The following is a 20,289-nucleotide window of genomic DNA, read 5'->3' as shown; positions in this document are numbered from 1 at the left end:
AGGAATAAAATCAACAAGAAAGACATAGGGCTTATATGAAGAAAGCTATACAATCTTGTGAAAGGATAGAACAAAAGATCTGAACAAATGAGAGACATACTGCTGTGGATTGAATGTCTCCCCAAAACTTAATCCCCACTGTGACAGTGTTAAGATGGTGGAAAATCCTATTATGGTAACTGAAATGTGGGGCCTTGAAGAGGTGGTTAGATAATGAGGAACATGCTCGCTCAAGTGAACAGATTAATCCACTGATAGTCTAATGGTGGTCACGGCATGGTTCTGAGGGCTCTAAAAGGAGAAGGATTCAGGAATTAGTCTCTCTCTCTGCTTCTACCATTTTGCCATGTGACACACTGTGTCACTGAAGTCATCACCAAAGAAGGCCCTCACCAGATGTGTTCCCTGGACTTTGGATTTTCCAGACTCTGAAACTGACAGCAGTAAATATTGTTTCTTCATAAATTACACAGTTTCAGGAATTTCTGTCAAAAGCAACAGAAACAGACTAATAAACATACCATGCTCTGGGATAAAAAGACTTACTATCATAGAAATATCAAACCTCCCCAAATCAATTTCAAACACAGTGCAATGATCCTGATGTTTATACTGAAGAGAACATCTCTGAGAATAGCCACAAAGGTATGGAAAATAATAACAATGAATTATTATTATTAGGGTATTGGCATAGGAATAGAAGTAGATCAGTGAAACAGTGTAGGAAATCCAGAAATAGATCTTAAATGTATATCAGAATTTAATATTTTACAAAGTGACCTTTTAATTATTTAATAAATGATGTTGGCACAATTACTATCCATCTGGAAACAAGTAAAATTTGATGATTATTCAACTTCATAGTCAGAAATACATTTCAGATATTTAAAGACATATGCAAAAAAGAAAAACAAAAAAATCTTACAAGAAAATTCAGAAGACTATATGAACAGTCTGAGTGAAACTTAATCAAATCAAGAACCTATAAAGGAAGAGTGAGGCCCTGAAAAACATTGTAGTCCAAAAGATATATAAGCAGGGCCAATAAACAAATGATTTGGAAAACATTTGTTATTAAAATTTTAGACAAAGTTTAATATCTATAGTGTACAATGAGGTTTTACAAATTGACAAGGAAAATTTAACTCAATAGAAAAGTGGGCAATTCACAGAAGAGTTGATCCAAGTGGCCAAAAACTAATGAAAAGCTGCTCAAATTCAAAAGAGGGGAAATGCAATTTAAAAAAACAATGAGAGTTCACTTTACACCCATAGCCAAAACCTGCATTTCTGGCAGGGAAGCACAGGAAAAGATCCTCTCATACATTGTTTGGTGGAAATGTGAAACATTACTGTCATTTTGAAAAGTAAGCTTCGTTAAAATTATATCTATTAATATATAATCTATATTAAAATATATAGAATATATATATACACACATTGACATAGAACCTCACTTTTAGGTATTTATTCCACAGAAACACCACCCTTAGAGAGTATAGGAATATGAACAAGGATTTTTTTGCAGTATGTTTATAGCTGCAAGAAAAGATAAAGCTAATGTCCATCAATATTCACACTATATTATGCAATGTGAAAAGTGAATCAGAGCTATATCAGTTTATTTAGGGGGTGTAGTGAATTGAATAATGTCCCCCCAAACTCACTGAAGCTAGAATTGTGCTCCCAAGTTTTACATATTAGAAACATAGCCCCCACTGTGACTGTTAAGAGAGTGGGAAATCCTATGATGGTAATTGAAAGGTGGAGCCTTAAAGCGGTGATTAGATTATAGGACTGTGCAGTAGTGAATGGATTAAAAAGGTGGTCAGGGGCGTGGTTCTGAGGGCTTTAAAAAGAAAGTGTCTCTCTTTCTCTCTGCTCTCTGTTTCCACCATCTTGCAATGTGAGACCCCTGGGTCACTGTTGCCACCACCAGATGGACTTTGGACTTCCCAGCCTCAGAAACTGTAAGCAATAAATGTTTTTCTTTATAAATCACCCAGTTTCAGGTATTTTGTTATAGCAACACAAAAAGAACTAATACAGGGGGGTTTTATTGAAGTACTGTTCAATAAAAAATGCAAGATACAGGGAAGTGTATAGAATATGATCTTGTTTTTATAAAACAATGTTCAAAAATCCCTGAGACATGCATATGTATATTTGCATACAGTTTCACTGTGTCTGTCAATGCTTACTTGATTATAGAGAAAAAACACAGAAGATACAAGAATCTTAATATGGGTCTCTCGGGATAGAAGAGGAGGGGTGGTGCAAGCTGACATGGGTGGTGTGGAAAGAGAGGAGGGAACCAAGTCCATCCTCTGCCAAAAAGCAAATTAAAAAGAAGAGCCCTGTGTAATGGAACTCTCTCATTTTGCAGCCTAGCCAGCCCCTCCCTCACAATGCTTGACTTCTGGGACCCCCGCGCCCTTACCGTAATTCCTACCACCCTATATGTGGCCTTCCATGTTTTCCCCAGGATTCTAGAATGGGGCTGTCAAGACCCTGAGGGAAAGGCCATGGAAGACCAGGAAACCATGAAAACAGACCTCAGGGTCCAGAGTTCAGTCCTCACCCTCCTGGACATCATGACAAATTCATGGGAGTAAAGGAAGAGGGTACGAGGAATATTCATTCACTTGCTCTCTCAACGTAAGTCCTCCTTCAGTCTCAGCTTAGACCATATCCTCAGAGAGGGCTCCTCTGAGTCCTGCCCCATCTCACTTACGACTCCCTGTTGCTTCTTTTCGTAGCACTCATCACACTTCGCCATTGTTTTTATTTGTGTGTGTGTGTGTGTGTGTGTGTGTGTGTGTGTGTGTGTGTGTTTAATGTCTATTTCCTCAGTGAGCTATAAACACCACAAGAGCAGGGACCTTTTATGTGTAGCGCCCAGTATGGAATGTAGCAGGGCTCAAGAAATGTTGGCTGCTTTCGATCATTTACTCGCTCATTTATTGTCTTTTTCTGACCCACTCTTTTATTCATTCCTTTATTCCCTCATACATTCTATAAACATATCAATAGGCCAATGGCTTTTCCTGATCTGGGTCTTCTGATTTCTAGTGGGGCTTTCTGGTGGGAGGTGGGAGAGGGGACATGACGGCAGAATTCCGGGAATGCTTCCACAACTTGGGAGAGCTGAGCTGGGTGAGTTGGAAGCTCTCCAGGGAAGGAGACAAGATTCCAGAGGCTGGAAGTTCCAAGTGAAAGGTGCTGCAAGATCAGAGAGGATAAGGTTGGAAGTGATGGGGTGGAGGCTGGGCATAGGCAGACTTCTCTCCATTCCCAATGCATGTCCAGGGTCTTCCCACTGCCAGGCCTTTGCTCATGCTGTTTGTTCTGCCTGGACGAGCCTCTCCCCATCTCCACATGGTGAAATCCTACCCTTTCTAGCAGGGCCAGCCCAGATGCACTCAAAGTCTCCCCTCATTCCTCCAGCTGGAAGGGCCGCTCCCTGTTGCAAACAAACTCACTGAGCACGAAAGCTGGACCTCCCTCATGGCGCTGACCACTTCCTGGCCTGTGCTGTGCTGTGGCCCCTCTCTCCACCCCTTAGACAGAGGCTCTGTCCAACTGTCCCCATGTATCCCACAGGGCCAAGAGCCTAGCACAGAGTGGATGTTCAAGCCACTCTGGCCTAATGAATGAACTGCACTGTGAGTTGGGGAGAGGGGGGAAGCAGTGACTATGACCCCATTTCACGGATGAGGAAATGGAGGCACAGGCAAGTAGTCTGTCTTGCCCTTGCTCCCCCAGTGAAGGAGTAGCAGGGCCTAGACTCAGCCCTGCATTTCTGGTCCCAGAGGCAGGGCTCTTTCCAGGGCAGCTTGGTAGAAGATGGGAGTGGGGCAGGGGGTGGGGGGAGCTGGGTCCTGAGAACCAGCAGGCTGGGGAGATTTGGAGTTCTGATGGCCAAGTTCAGGGAAAGCACAGCTGGGGAGGAGCCAGGGTATTTATTATGCTTGGTCTCCAGCTCCAAACAGAGCTGATGGATGGAGCCTCTCCAGTTCCTATAAACAGCTCGGGCCTCCCCCCACTCCACCCTTCCCCGTTCTCAGCCACCACAGCCCCAACTGTTTCCAGTGAGATGGGGGTGGCGGTGAGGACAGATAACCAAGGGAGGGAAAGGAGATGAGAGGAGTGGGGGAGGAGGGAGCAGAGGTGCAGGGAGAGGGATGAGGATAAGACAGGGTCCTAGAGGCACGACGAACCTGGAGGGAAACGAAGATTCTTTTCTTGTCTCCCCACTGGCCACTGTTGCCTCTGGGCAGCCCACACCCGATGTCCCCCTCTGTGTCCTCTCTGTGTCCCCTGGGTCTGTCTGAGAAGCCGTATAACACCGTTCTCTGTCTGGGGGCTGGTCTTGATCCCACAAGCTTATAAATCCTGGAGGGATTCATTCATGAAATGTTTTCTTAGCTTGCGGCCATCTGCATAGGCTCCCAGGCCCTGGGACACAGAGAGGGCTTTGGGAGCTCTTGGCCTGGTAGCAGATCAGGCAGACATCCCAATGCTGTGGCTGAGGGCAGCCCAGGGCTGTGGGCAGCTGGAGGAGGCAAATCCGGGCAGTCTCCTCAGAGGAGGTGATGCAGGCAAGGGTTGTAGAAGGAGTAGTTGCAGGGTGGGTCAGGGTGGGTGAGACATTTCAGCTGAGGCGGGAGAGAGCCAGTGATGGGGAGGGTCAGGAGGCAGTGCAGCCTAATGGTTAAGACTGCTGGTTCTGGAGTGGGGCAAACCTGGGTTCAGCTCTGGAGTCCCAGTTTCTCATCCAAAATGAAGATGTCAACAATAGAAATTTCTTCAAAGATTTTTAGGATTAAACATGACAATGTACATTACAGCACGGGGCCACCCTGGAAGGGCTCAATAATTGTCAGTTCTGAGCACATTGCAGGAGGTGGGGAGAAAGCGGGGGCTGGAGGGCAGCAGGGACCCCACCTCCTGGAGCCTTGTGCACTGTCTCAAGGACAGGGGCACAGAAAGCAGATGGTGGATCCCAGATCCCAGGGGACGCGGCCAGCACAGGGGGACTGAGGGGGTGAGGCGGCTGGTGGGGCACCGGTCTGTGCCTGGCAGATGCATAACAGCTCACTGAATTGAGTGGGTGGGTGACCTGGCACCTCAGGCTGTCTGTGGCACAGGGCGGGGAGGGCCTCCCCTCTCCCTGGAACTGGCTGAGAGCTTGGGAAGGCGGATGCTCTGATGACCTAGTTGGCAGCTGTGTTCATGCTGGCTGAAAACAGGAATTTCTGCCTCACTGGGGGTCTTGGCCAGGTGAGCGATCTCCCCTGTTTGCCAGGAAAAGGGGTCAGGGGCCTGGTGTGCAGCCCGCTGCCGCCTTCCCCTCAGGCCTTCACTGAGCTCCCACTATGGGCCAGGGGGCCAAGCCGCTTGCCTTCTCACCCCAGCCCCACCCCATGCAACAGGCCCTGAAAATTTTCCTTTGGAGAGTAGGAGCTGGGAGCAGGAACTGGGAGGTGAGAGGTCACAGAGCAGAGAAGGATTGGGCTGGAGAAACCTCCAGGAGGCAGGGTTGTCAGCGTGGGGGGCTGGGTGGCTGCTTGGCCTGAGGGACGCACCCACGGTGCTGGCGTGGGGAGCAACACTGAGCTGGAGCTGGGGGAGAGGCAGGTCGGGAAGAGGTTGGCACCTACAAAGGTGGCATGTCTGGGTGCGGGCTGCTGAGAAGCGGGGGCCACGAGGGGACAAGCAGGCAATGCTGCAAAATGGGAGACAGGAGGGCCAGAGGGATCACTCCTGCCCTCCGGACTCTGCCCCAGGCCCCTGGCCACCTCTCAGGGCTCACTCTTCACCTCCGTCCCACCCCAGGCGAGTCAGCTCCTGTCCCCTACCTCAGGCCCCCTTCCCTACGCCCCCATCCTCCAACTCCCATCCAGGCACTAGGAATGCTCTTCTTCCAGGTTCAACCTTGATCTGCAGCCCAGCTGCTCACTACATTCTCCAGCACCCGGGAGACCTTTAGCCCTCTAGCTGGGGAGGCCTCTGGTAACAGGGCTGGACACTCAGGAGCAATGGGGCTGGACACAGAGATGTGGGCCTCGCCCTCAGAGCAATGGGGCGGCTGCAGCAATGAGGCCTGGGATGAGTCCTGGTGATCATCACTTAGAGATGCTTGATGAGGGGGAGCACGTGGAGGAGCCAGGGAAGGAGTGGCCTGAGAGGGGAGGCAGCTTCCCATTCGGGGTCAGACGCCAAGGGAGGCCTGGGGGCAGGGGTGTGAGGTCTGAATAGTGTGCTGAGTCTGGTAAAGGACACCCTGGGAGACCTTAGCAAGGGCAGTGAGGGGCTGGGAGGGGCTGGAGGTAGCCTGGGGGGTGGGGTGAGACGGGGAGGGGAAGCTACTTTACCAAGAAGTGTGCCTGTGAAGAGCAGAAGGAAGGGGAAAATGATTTAAGGGTCTTTTTACTATTTTTAGGATGGACAAGACATGAGTCCCACTGAAGTCTGAGAGGAACAGGCGGGTAGAAAGGGAGAGGCTAAAGATAGAGAAGAGCAGGGGAGTGAAGGAGAGAGGAAGGGGTGAGGGTGAGGACCCCCCGGGAGGCAGCACTGCCTCTGAGATGGTGCAGAGAGGGGTGAGACAGAGAAAAGGAGGCGACACGTAGCTGCAGAAGGAAGGAGATGAGTGAAAGCCATGAGTTCCTCAGTGCTGGGGTGGGGAGCATGCTTGTCTGCTGAGTGTGAGGGGACGGAGGTGTGGCAGGAGCTGTGATGGTAGCCAAGGCCCCAAGGTCCAGGGTGGTGATGACACAGAGCCTCAGTGTCTCCCCAGGGGTTTGCCATAGTGATACTGAGGACCGCAGCACAGAAGAGGCCGGCAGGCCACAGTTTCTCCAAAACTATTTAATACATTCATATGGGTTATACAAAGAGCTGGTCCCGAGGCATGTGCTGTGGCCTGTCTCCTGGAAGGTGACAGCAGCATTGTGTAGTGTTTTCAAAGATCAGGCATAGGGGCCACCACCTGGGCCTCCAGGCCTGAGGAAGAGTGTTGTGTGCAGTAGCACCTGTGGTCGTGATCCCCTCCACGACTGGGTCCACCCGGCTGCCCCACGCACCACCAGGGCCTAGCCCCAACTCTGCCCATTGACTCTCTGAGTCCTTAACCCTCTCTGGGACTCAGTTTTCTCATCTGTAAAGTGGGCCAGGTGGAGTGGCATTTTCATTTTCTCACACATTACTGAGCGTTAATCATGAGCCAGACCGTGGGCCAGGACAGGTAAGAGGATGAAGACAACATTGCAGGGCCTTGGGCTGGCCCCAGGGCTTCCTTTCTTCCCAGACAGCTCATGAGTCCATGGTATGAGGGACAGGGGATCATCTGGGTGGGTCTTTCTACCTATTTTTTCTGGAGGAAAAATATACCTCCATGAAGAGGAGCAGAAAGTCTGCAGTCAGCATCATACTGTGACATGATAGCCGAGACACAAAGAAGTCACTCAGGTCCAGCCCCCATTGTCACCCCCACCCCAAATAAGGTCTGAATCTACTTTTTTCACTGACTAGAGCAGCTCTGAGAAAGCCCCATTCCCTTCCTAAGCCTCAGTTTCCCTTTCTGTGCAATGGGGAGGTTGGACTCAATGGTCTCAAACTCCAGGCTAGTCTCAATAGACGGAGAGGGAATGAAAGAATGCAAGAATAAGAAGAGAATATGGAGAACCCATACCAGTCTGCAAAGGAGGGATGAGGGAAACTGAGGCAGAGAAAGAAGAGAGGAGAGTGGGTACGCACAGCACAGGATACTCCAGGCCCTGTTCAAGTGATGTGGGGCCATTCCTGTCCACCCAATAGCCCACAGCCCCTGCAGTAGCAAAGCTTAGGCCCTGGAGACTGAGGATGTGGGTTTGTATCCCCGTTGTGGCATTTCTTAGCTGTGGGGCCCTGGAGGGAGACTTTTAGAACCTTGGTTTCCTTTTTTTGTAAAATGGGGATAAAATACCAACCTCCAAGGATTGTTGCACAAAGGCAGACACAGGCTTGGATTTGCATCTACAGCTGCCAAGCTGTATGCAAAACAGAACCAGATACCTAAGGGTCTAACTCCTGGCTCAGCAGTCAGGGTGGGGGAAGGAGTCAGGCGTTAGGGCAGTACTGGAGTCACTGTATGCAACACGAGAGTGCCAGGTAGGGAGAGTCTGTCCAGAGCAGGAAATGGAATGGTCCAGCACTGGCTGAAGCCCAGGGTGACGACCTCTTAACCAGACTCTGCTGGAGCTGCTGCAGCCTGCCTAATAAATAGCACTGGATCCAAGACATACTCATGTGGCTCCAGTTCTCTCTTCCGGTCACAAGCTCTTCATTTTCCAGAGAAGCTGAAAGTCATTATCAAAAGATGTGACAAACAGTCTGCTTGGAAACGCCTCAGACAAATCCTCCCGGGGTTGGCCCTCGCTTGCCCTGGCATGGCTGGGGCAGGACTCTTCACACTGAACCGGCTGGTGCTGCAGAGCTCTGGAGTCCTGGATTCCGCACCTCGAGCCCTGATCACCCTGTTTGGCCACAGCACAGCTCTGTGGCCACTCTCCTACCAGACTGGGAGATGCTTGAGGGCAGGAATGTGTCTCATTACCAGCATCCCTAGAGCAGGGTATGGCACAAAACAGATGTTCGGTGAAGATTTGTTGATCCAGTGGGTCAACATTACCCTCTGCCAGCCCTGAAACTGCCCAACTTCCGGCTTGCATGGCTGGGCCACATATGCAGCCTGGAAAGTGGGTCACCCACCAATGCAGCAGGATGCAGAGAAAGGAGTCCTGGGCTGGGATTGAGGGACCAGGGTTCTTGGACTCTGGCTCACTGTGTGACCTTGGGTCAGTCCCCACTCTTCTCTGTGGCTCAGGCTCCCCCATTGACCTGGAAGGGTCTCCCAGCTTCTTTAGGCTTTATACTGTTGGCTGAACTTCTGCCGGCGGACACAGCAACAGGTGGCCAGCGTGGTGAGGAGGATGGCAGAGACCAGTGTGAAGGTTAGGATGATGATGAGGTTGACGTTCTTGAGCCCCCCCTTCTCACAGTCCTCAGGACGCACTTGGCTCAGGGACACCTCCTCCTGGGAGCCAAAGCGGCAGATCAGATCCTGGGTGTCGTCCACATCCACACGGCCCTGATGCAGCTGGGCAGCCAGCCAGCCATTGCCACAGCAACTGAGCGGATTCCCCTGCAGGTAGAGGCGCCGGAGGCTGGTCTCAAGGCCGCCCATGGCACTGCCTGGCAAGAGGCTGAAGCTGTTGTTCCGCAGGTCCAGCACCTCCAGCGACACCGCCTGTGTCCAGGCAGGCAGGTGGCTGAGGCGGTTCTCAGCAAGATTGAGTTGCCTGAGGCAGCTGAAGCAGGGCAGGTCCACCTGCAGGACCGCCAGCCCATTGCCCTGCAGTGCCAGGACCTCTAATGAAGCCTCCAGGCCTGCCAAAGCCCCAGTGGCCACATCCAGCCCAGGGTTGGCAGAGAGGTCCAGCTCAGTAAGTGGGGTGTGCAGGAAGGCCCCTGCCCTGAGGGTCTCCATCTCATTATCCACCAGGTTCAGAATGCGGAGGGAGGAGATGCCAGAGAAGGCCACACAGCCTGAGGGTCCATGCTTACCTGGCCCCCCACAAGGGCTGACCCGGTTCCCCTGCAGGTTGAGCCTCTGAAGGCTGGCCAGGCTGGCAAAGGTGTACGGGGGCAGGTCCTGCAGGGCATTGTCCTGTAGGAGCAGTGTCCGCAGGGACCCCAGAGCTCTGGGGCCCAGCTCCAGTGCCTCCAGAGCATTGTGGCTTAAGTCCAGGAGCACCAGGCAGGGCAGTGAGCCAGAGTGCCGGGCCTCAAAGGCCTGCAAGCAGTTCCGGCTGAGGTTTAAGAAGCGCAGGGAGGTCAGGCGCTCAAGAAAGCTGCCAGGGACGAGCTCGATCTCATTGTAGCTCAGATCTACATTCAGGAGCTGGGAGAGGGGGTAGGTGCTGGCATTCCGGCTGGGGTTGGAGAGGGGTAAAGCTGACCAGCCCTCGGAAGGCGCATGGATGCCCTTGCTGCCCTGGGGTGGCCCTGAAGGGAGCCGGATGAGGTTGTTGGACATGTTCAGGTAGATGAGTCTTGGGAATGTGGCCAGGTCAGGGAAATGGAGTAGTTTGTTCTCGTGCAGGTCAAGCCAGGAGAGCTGGTACTCAGCCTGGGCTTCTGGGGCCGTCTGAAAGGCCTCGATGCTGTTGCAGCTCAGGTCAAGCACCCGCAGCTGCTGAAGGCTGAAGTCGGAAATGCAGGTGAGGGAGTTCCTGGAGAGATTGAGGTGGGCCAGGCGGGGCAGGGCTTCAAAAGCACCGTCTTCAATGTCCATCAGCACATTGCTGTGCAGATCAAGTCGCTCCAGCGCAGGCGTGCCCAAGAAGGTATGGCGGGTTAGGCGCGTCAGGCTGTTCTCGGCCAGCGAGAGGGTGCGCAGGCGGGGCGCCTCGCCCAGCAGCCGCTCCACCAGGCCACTGTACAGGCTGTTCCCAGACAGATCCAGGGAGATCAGGTGCGGAAGGGGGCCCAGACCACCGGCACTCAGCGCAGTGCCTGCTGCCAGGCGGTTGTGGGCCAGGTTGAGGTGCTCTAGGTGGGGCAGGGCCTGGAAGACTCCTGGCTGGAGGAAGCTGATCTCATTGGTGCTCAGGTCCAGGTGACGGAGTGCTGTGTAGAAGCCCAGGGGTGAGGCCAGGATACTCCGCAGCTGGTTTCCAGATAGGTCAAGGGCCTCCATATCCAGTGGGAGAACTGAAGGGAACTGGAGCAGGCCAAGGCCCTGGCACAAGACCTCCTTGTCCACCTGGAGGGAGGAGGGTGGAGTGAGTAGCTGGCATTAATGGGTGAGGTAGGGGGTGGAACCAGACACGCTTCTCTAGGTAGGATTACTAGAGCCTGGACAGGCTTGCGTGGGCCTCTCCTCCGGGTTCGACTTTCCTCCACTGCAGCCTAATCATCCCATGTCTGAATGACCCAATCCCCCTCCTTGCCTCTGTCTCTGGCACCCAGTACAGTGTTGGGCATGATGGATGCATGGGAGGGATGCAAGAAAGGTTTGATGGGCAGACAGGTGGAGAGATGATTGACAGACATAAGGACAAGTGAACTAACAAAGAAAAACCCTGCACTGATTGTTAGCCCATTTTACAGGAAACGGAGCCATATGTCACCCAGAGTGACCCAGAGCCAGTGAGCAGCAGGGCCAAGCTGGGACCCAGGGCTCCTGGTTCCACATCCTGGCTCCCTTCTATGGGCCCAGACAGTTAAGTTCCCAGTGTTAGACTGGAAACCACAGTGAGAGAAACATTTCCAGAAGGGCAACTGCAATTTGTACTCCTGTCATCAGCTTTTATTTTGGCCTCCAACGCTCAGCTCTCACACAAGCTCTCATTCTGTGGGGCAGAGCTCTGAGTCCCTGAGCCTGCCATCCTTGCTGACACTCCCCAGATGTGACCTTCTTTCTCCTGCTGCTACCCACCCCCACCCCCATCCCCATCAGTGGCCTCACTTCCCATGGCCTGGTCCAGCATTGGGCCCCTGGAGGTGGGGGTAGGGGAAAAGATGGCCAGGGTACCAACCCACATTCTTTGGTGACAAGACTGATTTTGCTGTGTAACCTCCATCAAATCACATTACCACTCTGGTTTCTTATCCAGAAAATAACTCATCCTTCCCCAGACCCACTTAGCATCTTACATTTTACTTAGCACTTTCAGGCCTGTGGTATCATTGGAACCTCACAACAGCCCGCCTGTCTGATATGATCCCTCCTAGGCTCAGAGAAGATAAGGGAGACTCCAGGATCTCTCAAGCCAGTGAGGAGCAAAGCTGAGATTTGAACCCAGGTGTTTAACAACCAAAGGCCTCATTCTTGCCCTTCCATAGAATGTGCCTTCTGGGGCCAGAATTCTTTCAATGCATAGGTAGGTCTCCCTTTCGAATCTTTCAGGCCCCCAGGAACTCCAGTCTTTCCCAGCAAAGGGTCTGACCTCTACAACCACCCAGCTCAGGCCTGATCCTACTCCCAGCCTCTTGGTCTCCATTGACCCTTTCTGACCCATCCACCTGCCAAACACCTGGCAACTGCTCAAAACCTCCTCTCTGACTATTGCATCTCTACTTAAATCCCTCCAGGGCCCTCAGCAGGGCATTCAAGGCTGTGGCCCCTGCCAACCTGTCCCCTCACCTCCCAACCCACCCCACTCCAGCCCACATGCAGTGGCCACATCTGGTCACCACTCATCATACCCTCCCATGCCCACCAGTGGGCCTCCTCCCTCTGCTACTTATGCCATCCCTGACCAGATCTGCATGATGAGCTCTTCACACTGAGCCCCAGAGTCTCCTCCACCAGGCAGCCTTCCCTGACTATGCTGCCTGTCTTGTAGCTTTGCCCCCTGAATTATGTCTGTCTGTGGAGGGACCAGCTAGACAGTGAGTTCAGAGCAAACAGGGGCTGGTTAGATTGATGTGGATGCCTTGGATCTGACCCACAGAAGTTGCTCAGGAATTTTTTTAATGAATGAGAGTCACGGACATCATCGGTTTAGTAGAGGTCTGAGGCACTGAACCAATCACCTCTCTGAAATCAAAGAAAAGGAAAGATTCATATATTCAGATTAGACTCAAAGACCTTTAGAGCAAAAAGAGTCCAGCCCATCCAACTCTCAGATGGGGAAACTGAGGTCTGAAGGTGGCAGTGAATTGCTCGAGGTCTCAGTGAGCCAGTGGCTGAGCCAGCAGGAAAGGAACACAAGTCTGGACGTTCTTCACCTGTTTCAGCTCTGCTCTTCTTTCCGAGAGCCCCAAGGTGCACAGGGATGAGGAATGGAGCTGCCCAACCTCAAGCATCTGTGTGACTCTTCCTACTCCATGTAGTTCAGTGACTGGCCCTACCACCTCCAGGGGAGGCAGCGTCATCAAGGCCTCAGGAGACCCAGGGAGAGCCTTGCTGTTGGGCATCCAGGTAAACGAGAAGCCTACGCTGGCCACCTTGCCAATCCTTGCCCCTTCCTCCCTCACAACTTCTCTGTGTGGTGGGGCCACTAAGCATAGCCTCCTCGCCACTATCCTCTGCTCCCTGGATCATCCTGTCTTAACGAAGAACCAACAAAACATAGTGACTGCCACTATGTGGCACATCAGCCCTGTGTCAGGCTCCATGCTGAGTGTACAGGTTCCTTGCTTCCTCTAATCCTCCAAGGCATTACTGACCCCGTTCCCATTGTACTCCCTAAGGAAACAGGCTTAGGGATGTGAGCTGTCCAAAATCAAATAGTCAAGAGCTCAAAGCTATCATTGGCAAGTTCTTTCCCTGCTGGTGCAAGCTGAGCTCTGACCCCTGGGCCTCAGCTGGCCAAACACTCAGGTCCTTTGCTCTAGCACAGTAAATAACACCATTTACTGAGCATTTGTGGTATGGGGAGAACCATACCATACTTCACGTGTTACCCTACATGCAAACCCATAACCCATATCATGTCTGGATTGGCAAAGGGTTCCCGGGGCACTAGTCCCCGAGAGTTGGGTCAGAACACAAAGCTAACTAAGCCCAGAGCCTGAGACTTGCTTTTTGCACAGATGCCCAGAACCCCTGCTCTAGGGTTCTCATGGTGGCTACTGGTGGGCAGGGCTGCACTGGGTGCCCAGCTCTCCAGTCTAGTCTTGGAAGGGGCATGAAGCCAGGCAGCTCTCAGAACTCCATTTCTAGGGCCCCACGCCTCCCTCAGCTCTGAGCTCCCAGCACTGACTGGCTTTGGGGGGAGGCATCTTGGGGGAATTGGCCCTTGGCCAGAGTTTAGAGCTTCTACCCACTGTCTCTGAGATATCAGGATGTCACTGCCCAGCTTTCTTCTTAGGAGGGAAGAGGACTTGCCATCCAACTCTATCTTACCACCTGCACATGGGAGGGAGGCAGGGGAGGAAGAGGCACAAGGCCGTGGACAGCATAGAGAAGAGCTGGGTTCAAATCCTGACTCTGTCATTTCCTATCTGTAGGACCCTGGTGGGTCATTGTCCTCACTCTAACTCCCACGTGTATTATCTTCCATGCTAGTTCAGAAAGTGCTCTCCTATATACTTCTCACTTCCCCAGACTCCAAAGCTCACCCAGCTTCCCTCGGCCTGTCAGGTGGCCAAGGAACTTCATCTCTCCAAGCCTCAGTCTCCTCGAGGAAGAAAGTGTGTTTGCATTTGATAATGCCTTCCTGCCTTTTATTCTGGGTTCTGGGAATCTCAGAAGAACTCTGAGGAGTGAGAAGAGTGGTGGCAACAGCAGGACACTGCAAGTGCTGGGGAAGAGCTGCTGGCAGGCGGCTGCCAGTCCTTCCAGCCTCCTGAAGCAGCCCAGGTCCAAGTGGGGCTGCTGGAGGGCTTGTCCTTTCCCCAGTCCAGGCTCCAGCCTTGACCTTGGTGACTGCCTAGCCTTACAGCCTAAGTGGTCTCTTTTCCCTGTATCACACAGGGTCACAGTAACTTTAGGACTAGCTAGTTTCCTGGCTTGGGGCAGGAAAAAAGGACAAAAATGAATCAAACCTGACCCAGCTCTAGAAAAGTTCTTTGTGTGGCAGGTGAGACAGGCTTGGACCCATTCACCAACAACCCTACATGCTTAGTATGCTCAGTATTGAAATAGAGGAAAGCTTGGGGACTGCAGGAGCCCATAAGAGGGAGCAACCAGACCAGGGCAGCCTGGGAGGGTCAGGGGAGGCTTCCTGGAGGAGGCAGCATTTGACTTGAGCAGTCACAAGTGAGAGGCATCCCAGCAGGCAGGCCCAAGTCAAGAAGCCCAGTTAGAGAAGGGAATTTGTCCCTAGGAGGAACCAGTACAGAGGTATCCCTCCTAGCTGGCCCATCTCAAATTCCCACACATAACACACATTCTAGATCCCCCAGCTGGGACCACTGCCCCCTGTGGGGACAGCTTGGGAGAACAGAGTCCAATATCAGCCCCACTGTTCCCAGCTGAATGACCGTGGACAAGTCACCTAACCTCTCCAAGCCTCAGTTTCTTTCTCTGTAAAATGGAAATAATAGTGCTTACCTGTCTGGAGTGCTGGGTAAATAAGGTATTTAAACATTCTAGTAGGAGCTCATTAAATGCAAGGTACATTCTGTTTCCTCTCCTGACTCCTCTAACTTCTGGCTTCTGGGGTTGGGGCAATAGATAACTTAGTGTGGGTGGTGGGGAGGTGGCCTTTACCCTGCCTGGGCAGAGCTTCTTACCATCTTACAGGGCACCTTGTCTTGGTGCTGGGAGGCAGCCAGGCCTATTGTCAGCACGGCCAGGGGCAGCAGGATCTGGTGGCTCATGGCTCTGTGTAGGGCAGGGAGGAAAGGGGAACACTGTAAGACCACTGGCTCCTTCCCACTGCCAGCCCCCACTACTCCCACCCCATCTGTGCCTGCCTCCAGGAAACCCCAGACCAGAGCTGGAATACAGGTGCTGTGAACGGGGCGGGGAGCACTATGGGCAATGGAGCTGCAGCCCATCACAAAAGGCCTCCAGTGCCAGCCCAAGGGGCTGGGCCATCACGCAGGGGAAGCAACAGTTTCACAGCAGTAGATGACTCGGTTAGATCTGGATTTTCAAAAGACCCCACCTGATAGAAGACAGCCTGGAGGGGATGCGAAGGAGGCAGAGGAACCGTAAAGGTTGCCCTGGTCCACGCTCAGGGCTGGGGGTAGAGGGAAGTAGGGAGGTGGGCCTCTGACTCCATTTCCACCCAGGCCACAAGCAGGTCCCCCCATCCCAGCTCCTCAGGCCCTAAATGAAATCCCTTATTCTATGCCTCTCCCACCCGCCACCCACCCCCCCACTTTGATTTTGCTCTTTTTCTTTTGATTTTGAGCCCTTGCCATTGTTCAAGGGCTGGGCCTGGGGCCTTGACAGGAAGCCCTGCCAGGAGGCCTGCCCTGCCCCCAGCACTGTTCCCGTGGACTTCCCCAGGAGAGGGCCGCCAGCCCTATACTTTCACTGAAGCCACCAAACCACCAGTTGCTCAGGGGCACCCAGGCCTGCTGGGCCAGCCCTTCGCTCTACGAACAGCTAGGGTTGGGGTTGAGGGAACCAAGAGGCCCTCAGCAGAGTTGAATACCAGTGCTGCTGGGGGCTCACTCCCTCCCTCACTGAGGAACAGAGCCAAATGCTGGGCAACACAAATCAACCCATCGATTTCATTCATTCATTCATTTATTCGGTCACACCTTTACTGAACGCCTCCTCATGTCTGGCTCTGTGCTGGGAACTGGTCACACAAAAAATGCACAGAAATGACCATAATATGTACACAGAGTATTAACGAGGAAGGACACATAAAACCCTCTAAGAGCACTGGACTCAGAGTACCCCACATCTGACTGCTCCCTCTTGTCTCCTCTACTGACCTGCTGTGTAACCTTTTACAAGTCACTTCACCTCTCTGAGCCTCAGTTTTCTCTTCTGAGGTTAACGAAAGTTTTGCCAAGTTTTGTTGAGGATCAAATGAGATATACAAGGGTACTTCAAAAAGTTTGTGGAAAAACAGAATTAAAAGATAATACAAATCTTTGCATGAACTTTTTGCAGTACCCTTGCACTCTATGGAAGTGCCACTTACACAGCCTTATTATCCAGCAGGCACTCTTCTTGACACTGTAAGTGTTAACTCTTTTAATCCTCACAGTAACTCAACTTCTTGGTTCCATTATTACCAGTCTCATTTTACAAAGGGAAAACTAAGGCTCAGAGAGGTTAAGCCATATGCCCAAGGTCACACCACTAATACAGTCTGGCTCCTGGGTCTGTGCCCTTAACCTTTACACTGTAAGGTCTCCCACAGTGGTGCTCAGTAAATGGGTGCCGAACTGTGACTCTGAAGGGTGCCTTAGGAGAAGTGGCATTTACAGGGCCTTTGAGGGCTGGAACCCACTAGTGGTGAATTTTAAGTGAAGATGGCTGCTCTGAGGGGCCATGGCGGTGTCATGTACACCCCACTCCCTGGTCCCCTCGGGGCCACAGGCCCTGCCCCCACAGCTGCCCTACTCTCACCTGCATTGCAGGCTGCGCCTTCACAGGAAATTTTGTTCTGCTGCTGAAAAAGCAGAACGTCACCACCCATATGAAAGTCAGCATACTCAGAAGTGAGTGAAAACCCCTCGGTGGGGGCTGCAAGGCCCTTGGGGGAGTGTGCCTTATCTGCCAGCTCTTCTCTCCTGCCTCATTTCCCACTGTCCCTTCTCTCAGTGTCCGGAACCCAGACACCTCATATTTCCCTCAGTTCTCTGAGCCCCTCTTCACGACCCCGAACCTTCACTTCCTCCCCTCTCCTCTTCTGCTGAAACCTCCTCATCCTTCGGGTCTCAGCTTAGATGTCACCTCCTCCAAGAAGCATTCTGTGGTTTCCCAAGTCTGGGCTATGTCCTCCGGTCCTCCCAGAGCCCCTGAGCTTCCAGCAAGCACAGCACCAAGCACTCTGAGGTTTGCCCCATCCCCTCCTATGGGGAATGCCCCTAGGGCAGAGGGGGCTCCGATCTCCTCCAATACCCATCTCACAGCACAGGGAAGGCAGGGGTAGCACAGAGAACTGACACCAGGAGTCTCGGTGACATGGTCATGCTGGCAAGAACAGTTCTCCCTGACTCTCCCTTCACCTGACTGCTGCATTCCTTCTACCATCAGTGGGTTCTGACTGCTTTCCCTGAAATACAGACCCCAGCTCTGCCCACCTCCTTCCTCCATCACCGCCACAGACTGAGGCACCAGCATGATCCTGAACCTTGACCACAGCAACAGCCACCCCGCTCGTTTCCTTGTTTCCATCCTGACTCCTTATAATCTGTCCTACACGTGGCCAGCAGTGATATTTTATAATCATATATCAAATCATGAATCCCTAGTGTTTGAAAATCCCCAATAAAACCCCAGCTTTACATCGTCTTGTCTGATTGCAGCTACCATTTTCCCTCCCCTCACCACACACCAAATTCGAGCTTCATCGCTGTCCCTCAGACAAGGCAAGTGCATTCCTGCCTCAGGGCCTTTGCCCTTTTGTGGTTCCCTCTGCCTGGAATGCTCTTCCCCAACTCTTCACATGTTTTATTGTTTTCCTCATATTTATCACTTCCTGATCATTTATTTCTTATTCTGTGGGAACAGAGACCTATGAAGCAGGTGCTCACTAAAGATCTAGTGAACCAACGGCAAAGCGGGGGCAGAGAGTGCAAAGTGAGGACAGGAAGGGGCCAGGTTGGGTTCTGAGCCTGAAGGCAGAGATGCCCAAAGGGGCCCTTATTTCCCCCTACTCTGCCAAACCCCATCCTACCCCTAAGGTGGGCATCTGCACATCCAGAAGGGACTGTCCCTGCAGCACGTGAGAACTCTGCCCTGGCACCTGATGGGAAAGGGCCCCTCAGTGGTGCCCAAGACAAAGTGTGTGGTATTTAAGGACTATTTTCTCTCAAAAGAGAGGAATGGGGTCACTTAGACCCAGGTTTGTATCCAAACTCCACCACTCACCAGTCCTGCTCCCTGGGGCAAGTCCCTTAACTTCTCAGTGCCTCAGCATCCCATCTATAAAGCAGCCTGGTTTCGTTCTGCCACTGGCCACCCCTGACCATTGTGATGATCAGGTGGAGAATGGCTGTGAAGGTGCCCTGGACACTTAGTGTCCTTCCCACCTGGGACAATGAGCATCCCAGGTGAGGTGTACTGAAGAGGAAGGCCCAAGGCCTGCAGACAAGTGGCCCTGGCAAGAGAGGCAGGAGACACCTCAAGATTCTGACTCGGAGAAGTGCCAAAGAATACCTCTGTGTGTGTGTGTATGTGTGTGTGGGTGTTGTATGTGTGTGTGTGTGAGAGAGAGACAAAGAGAGAGACAGAGAAATGGGGATGGGGGGCAATGCCTACAATCATAATAAACCTAGCCCTACTATTTAAGAATGCTAGACACTCTTCTAAGCACTTGGCCTATACATCTCCTTTAATTCTCACAACCACCCAGTGAAGCAATAACTGTAATTCCCATTTTACAGATGAGAAAACTGAGGCTCAGAAACTTACCAGAGTTACCCAGCTCATAAGTGTTTTGGAGCTGGGACTTACTCAGGTCTATGTGACTTGAATGCTGTGTGTTCTTTAGCATGTGCTGAGCCAACTGCTCCCTATTTTGTCCCCATTTTGCCCATGAGGAAAATGAGGCTCAGAGAGGTGACTTACCCAAAGTCACACAGGTAGCAGAGTCAGGATCAGAATCCAATCCGTCTGCCTCCAAAGCAAATGTTCCCACTACACAAGGCCAAGATCTCCCTCCTTAAGCCCTGCAAACGACCCCCACGTAGGCGCAGGAGCATACCAGCTCACAGTGTGGGCTCTGGGTTTCTCTCTCTCCCTCCTCTCAGCCTCCCTCTGACTTACTGGCAGAGTGGGGTCCTGGGAGAGTTGCTGCGACCGTTCATACCGAGCAGTGAATCACTAAGGGCAAGCCCGGTTCTGGAGACATGTGCATCCCACGGGGGAATTAGACCTTAACCCAAAGGAATGTGGCTGTGATGGCGGAATTTCAGGCAGCTCGGAGTGGGGGTGGGGTCGCATGAAGAAGGCTGGCTTCAGGGCCCCTCGGAGAGCCGTGGGTGTCCCCCGCCCCTCAGAGAGATGGGCAGGCTATCAAGTACGATGGGATGGGAAGCCCCACGCCGGGCCTGTATCAGAGGGTGCCGGAGACCTGAATTCAAATCCTGCTCCGCTCTTGACTAGCTGTGTGTTCCTGGGCAAGTCCCGGTCGTTCAGCCATTGTTTTCCCAGCTGTCAAACGGGAAAGCCGGCCTCATCCCCTCGCGGAGAGAGGAGTCTTGGAGACCACTCGGGACGACGGAGGGTCACCCCCAGCTCCACGCGCGAAGTGGGGACGGTGGGAGGGGAGGGGGTATCGAGGGGCGCGGAACGTCGGTCCCCGAGGGGCCGGCCAGCCTCGCCCGCTGGGCAGTCCTACCTGGCTCAGCGCGCCCGCCGCTCCTCTCGCAGGCAGCCTCGGCACATTTTGCGCAAACCTGCCCTCCGGTCCCACCCCGCGCCAGACCCCGGGGCCACGGCCCGAGGAGGCGCACGGCCGCTCCACCACCCCACGGGAGCCGACCCCGCGGGGGGGCGGCTGCGGCTCCCATTTAAATGCCGCTCCCGCCGACCCGCCCCGCCACGCCCCCACCCCGGCGAGGCCGCGGGGTCCTAGCGCCCGGCCCGCGCGCCCCCGCGTGACTCGGTTTATCTGGAATCGGAGGGGGCGGGGCGAAGCATCTTCTTTGCGATAG

At 52.9% G+C, this 20,289-nt stretch overlaps 1 protein-coding gene across 2 annotated transcripts; it reads right to left on the bottom strand.

The window, feature by feature from the left end:
- Positions 1-6,894: 6,894 nt before the first annotated feature.
- Positions 6,895-20,086, bottom strand: LRRC32 (leucine rich repeat containing 32). 2 transcript variants are annotated; one of them, XM_063093939.1, is made up of 3 exons: positions 19,974-20,086; positions 15,232-15,322; positions 6,895-10,810 (listed from the first exon to the last, which is right to left on the bottom strand). In XM_063093939.1, the coding sequence occupies exons 2-3, from the start codon at positions 15,316-15,318 to the stop codon at positions 8,906-8,908; spliced, it is 1,992 nt and encodes a 663-aa protein (XP_062950009.1). In that variant the 5' UTR covers positions 15,319-15,322; positions 19,974-20,086; the 3' UTR covers positions 6,895-8,905. The 2 variants fall into 2 exon arrangements, with proteins under 2 accessions (XP_062950009.1, XP_062950010.1); XM_063093940.1 differs by lacking the exon at positions 19,974-20,086 and adding an exon at positions 19,202-19,269.
- Between the last annotated feature and the right edge of the window lie 203 nt (positions 20,087-20,289).

The sequence above is a fragment of the Cynocephalus volans genome, chromosome 4 (genome assembly GCF_027409185.1).
Source record: "Cynocephalus volans isolate mCynVol1 chromosome 4, mCynVol1.pri, whole genome shotgun sequence".
Classification (NCBI taxonomy): domain Eukaryota; kingdom Metazoa; phylum Chordata; class Mammalia; order Dermoptera; family Cynocephalidae; genus Cynocephalus; species Cynocephalus volans.
This window is presented reverse-complemented; position numbering and strand designations above follow the sequence as displayed.

Excerpts from the sequence above, each read along its gene's own strand:
- LRRC32 (XM_063093939.1), bottom strand. The coding sequence starts at position 15,318 with ATGAGCCACCAGATCCTGCTGCCCCTGGCCGTGCTGACAATAGGCCTG. Across the intron at positions 10,811-15,231 it reads ACAAGGTGCCCTGTAAGATG|GTGGACAAGGAGGTCTTGTG; the intron begins GTAAGAAGCTCT and ends TCCTCCCTCCAG.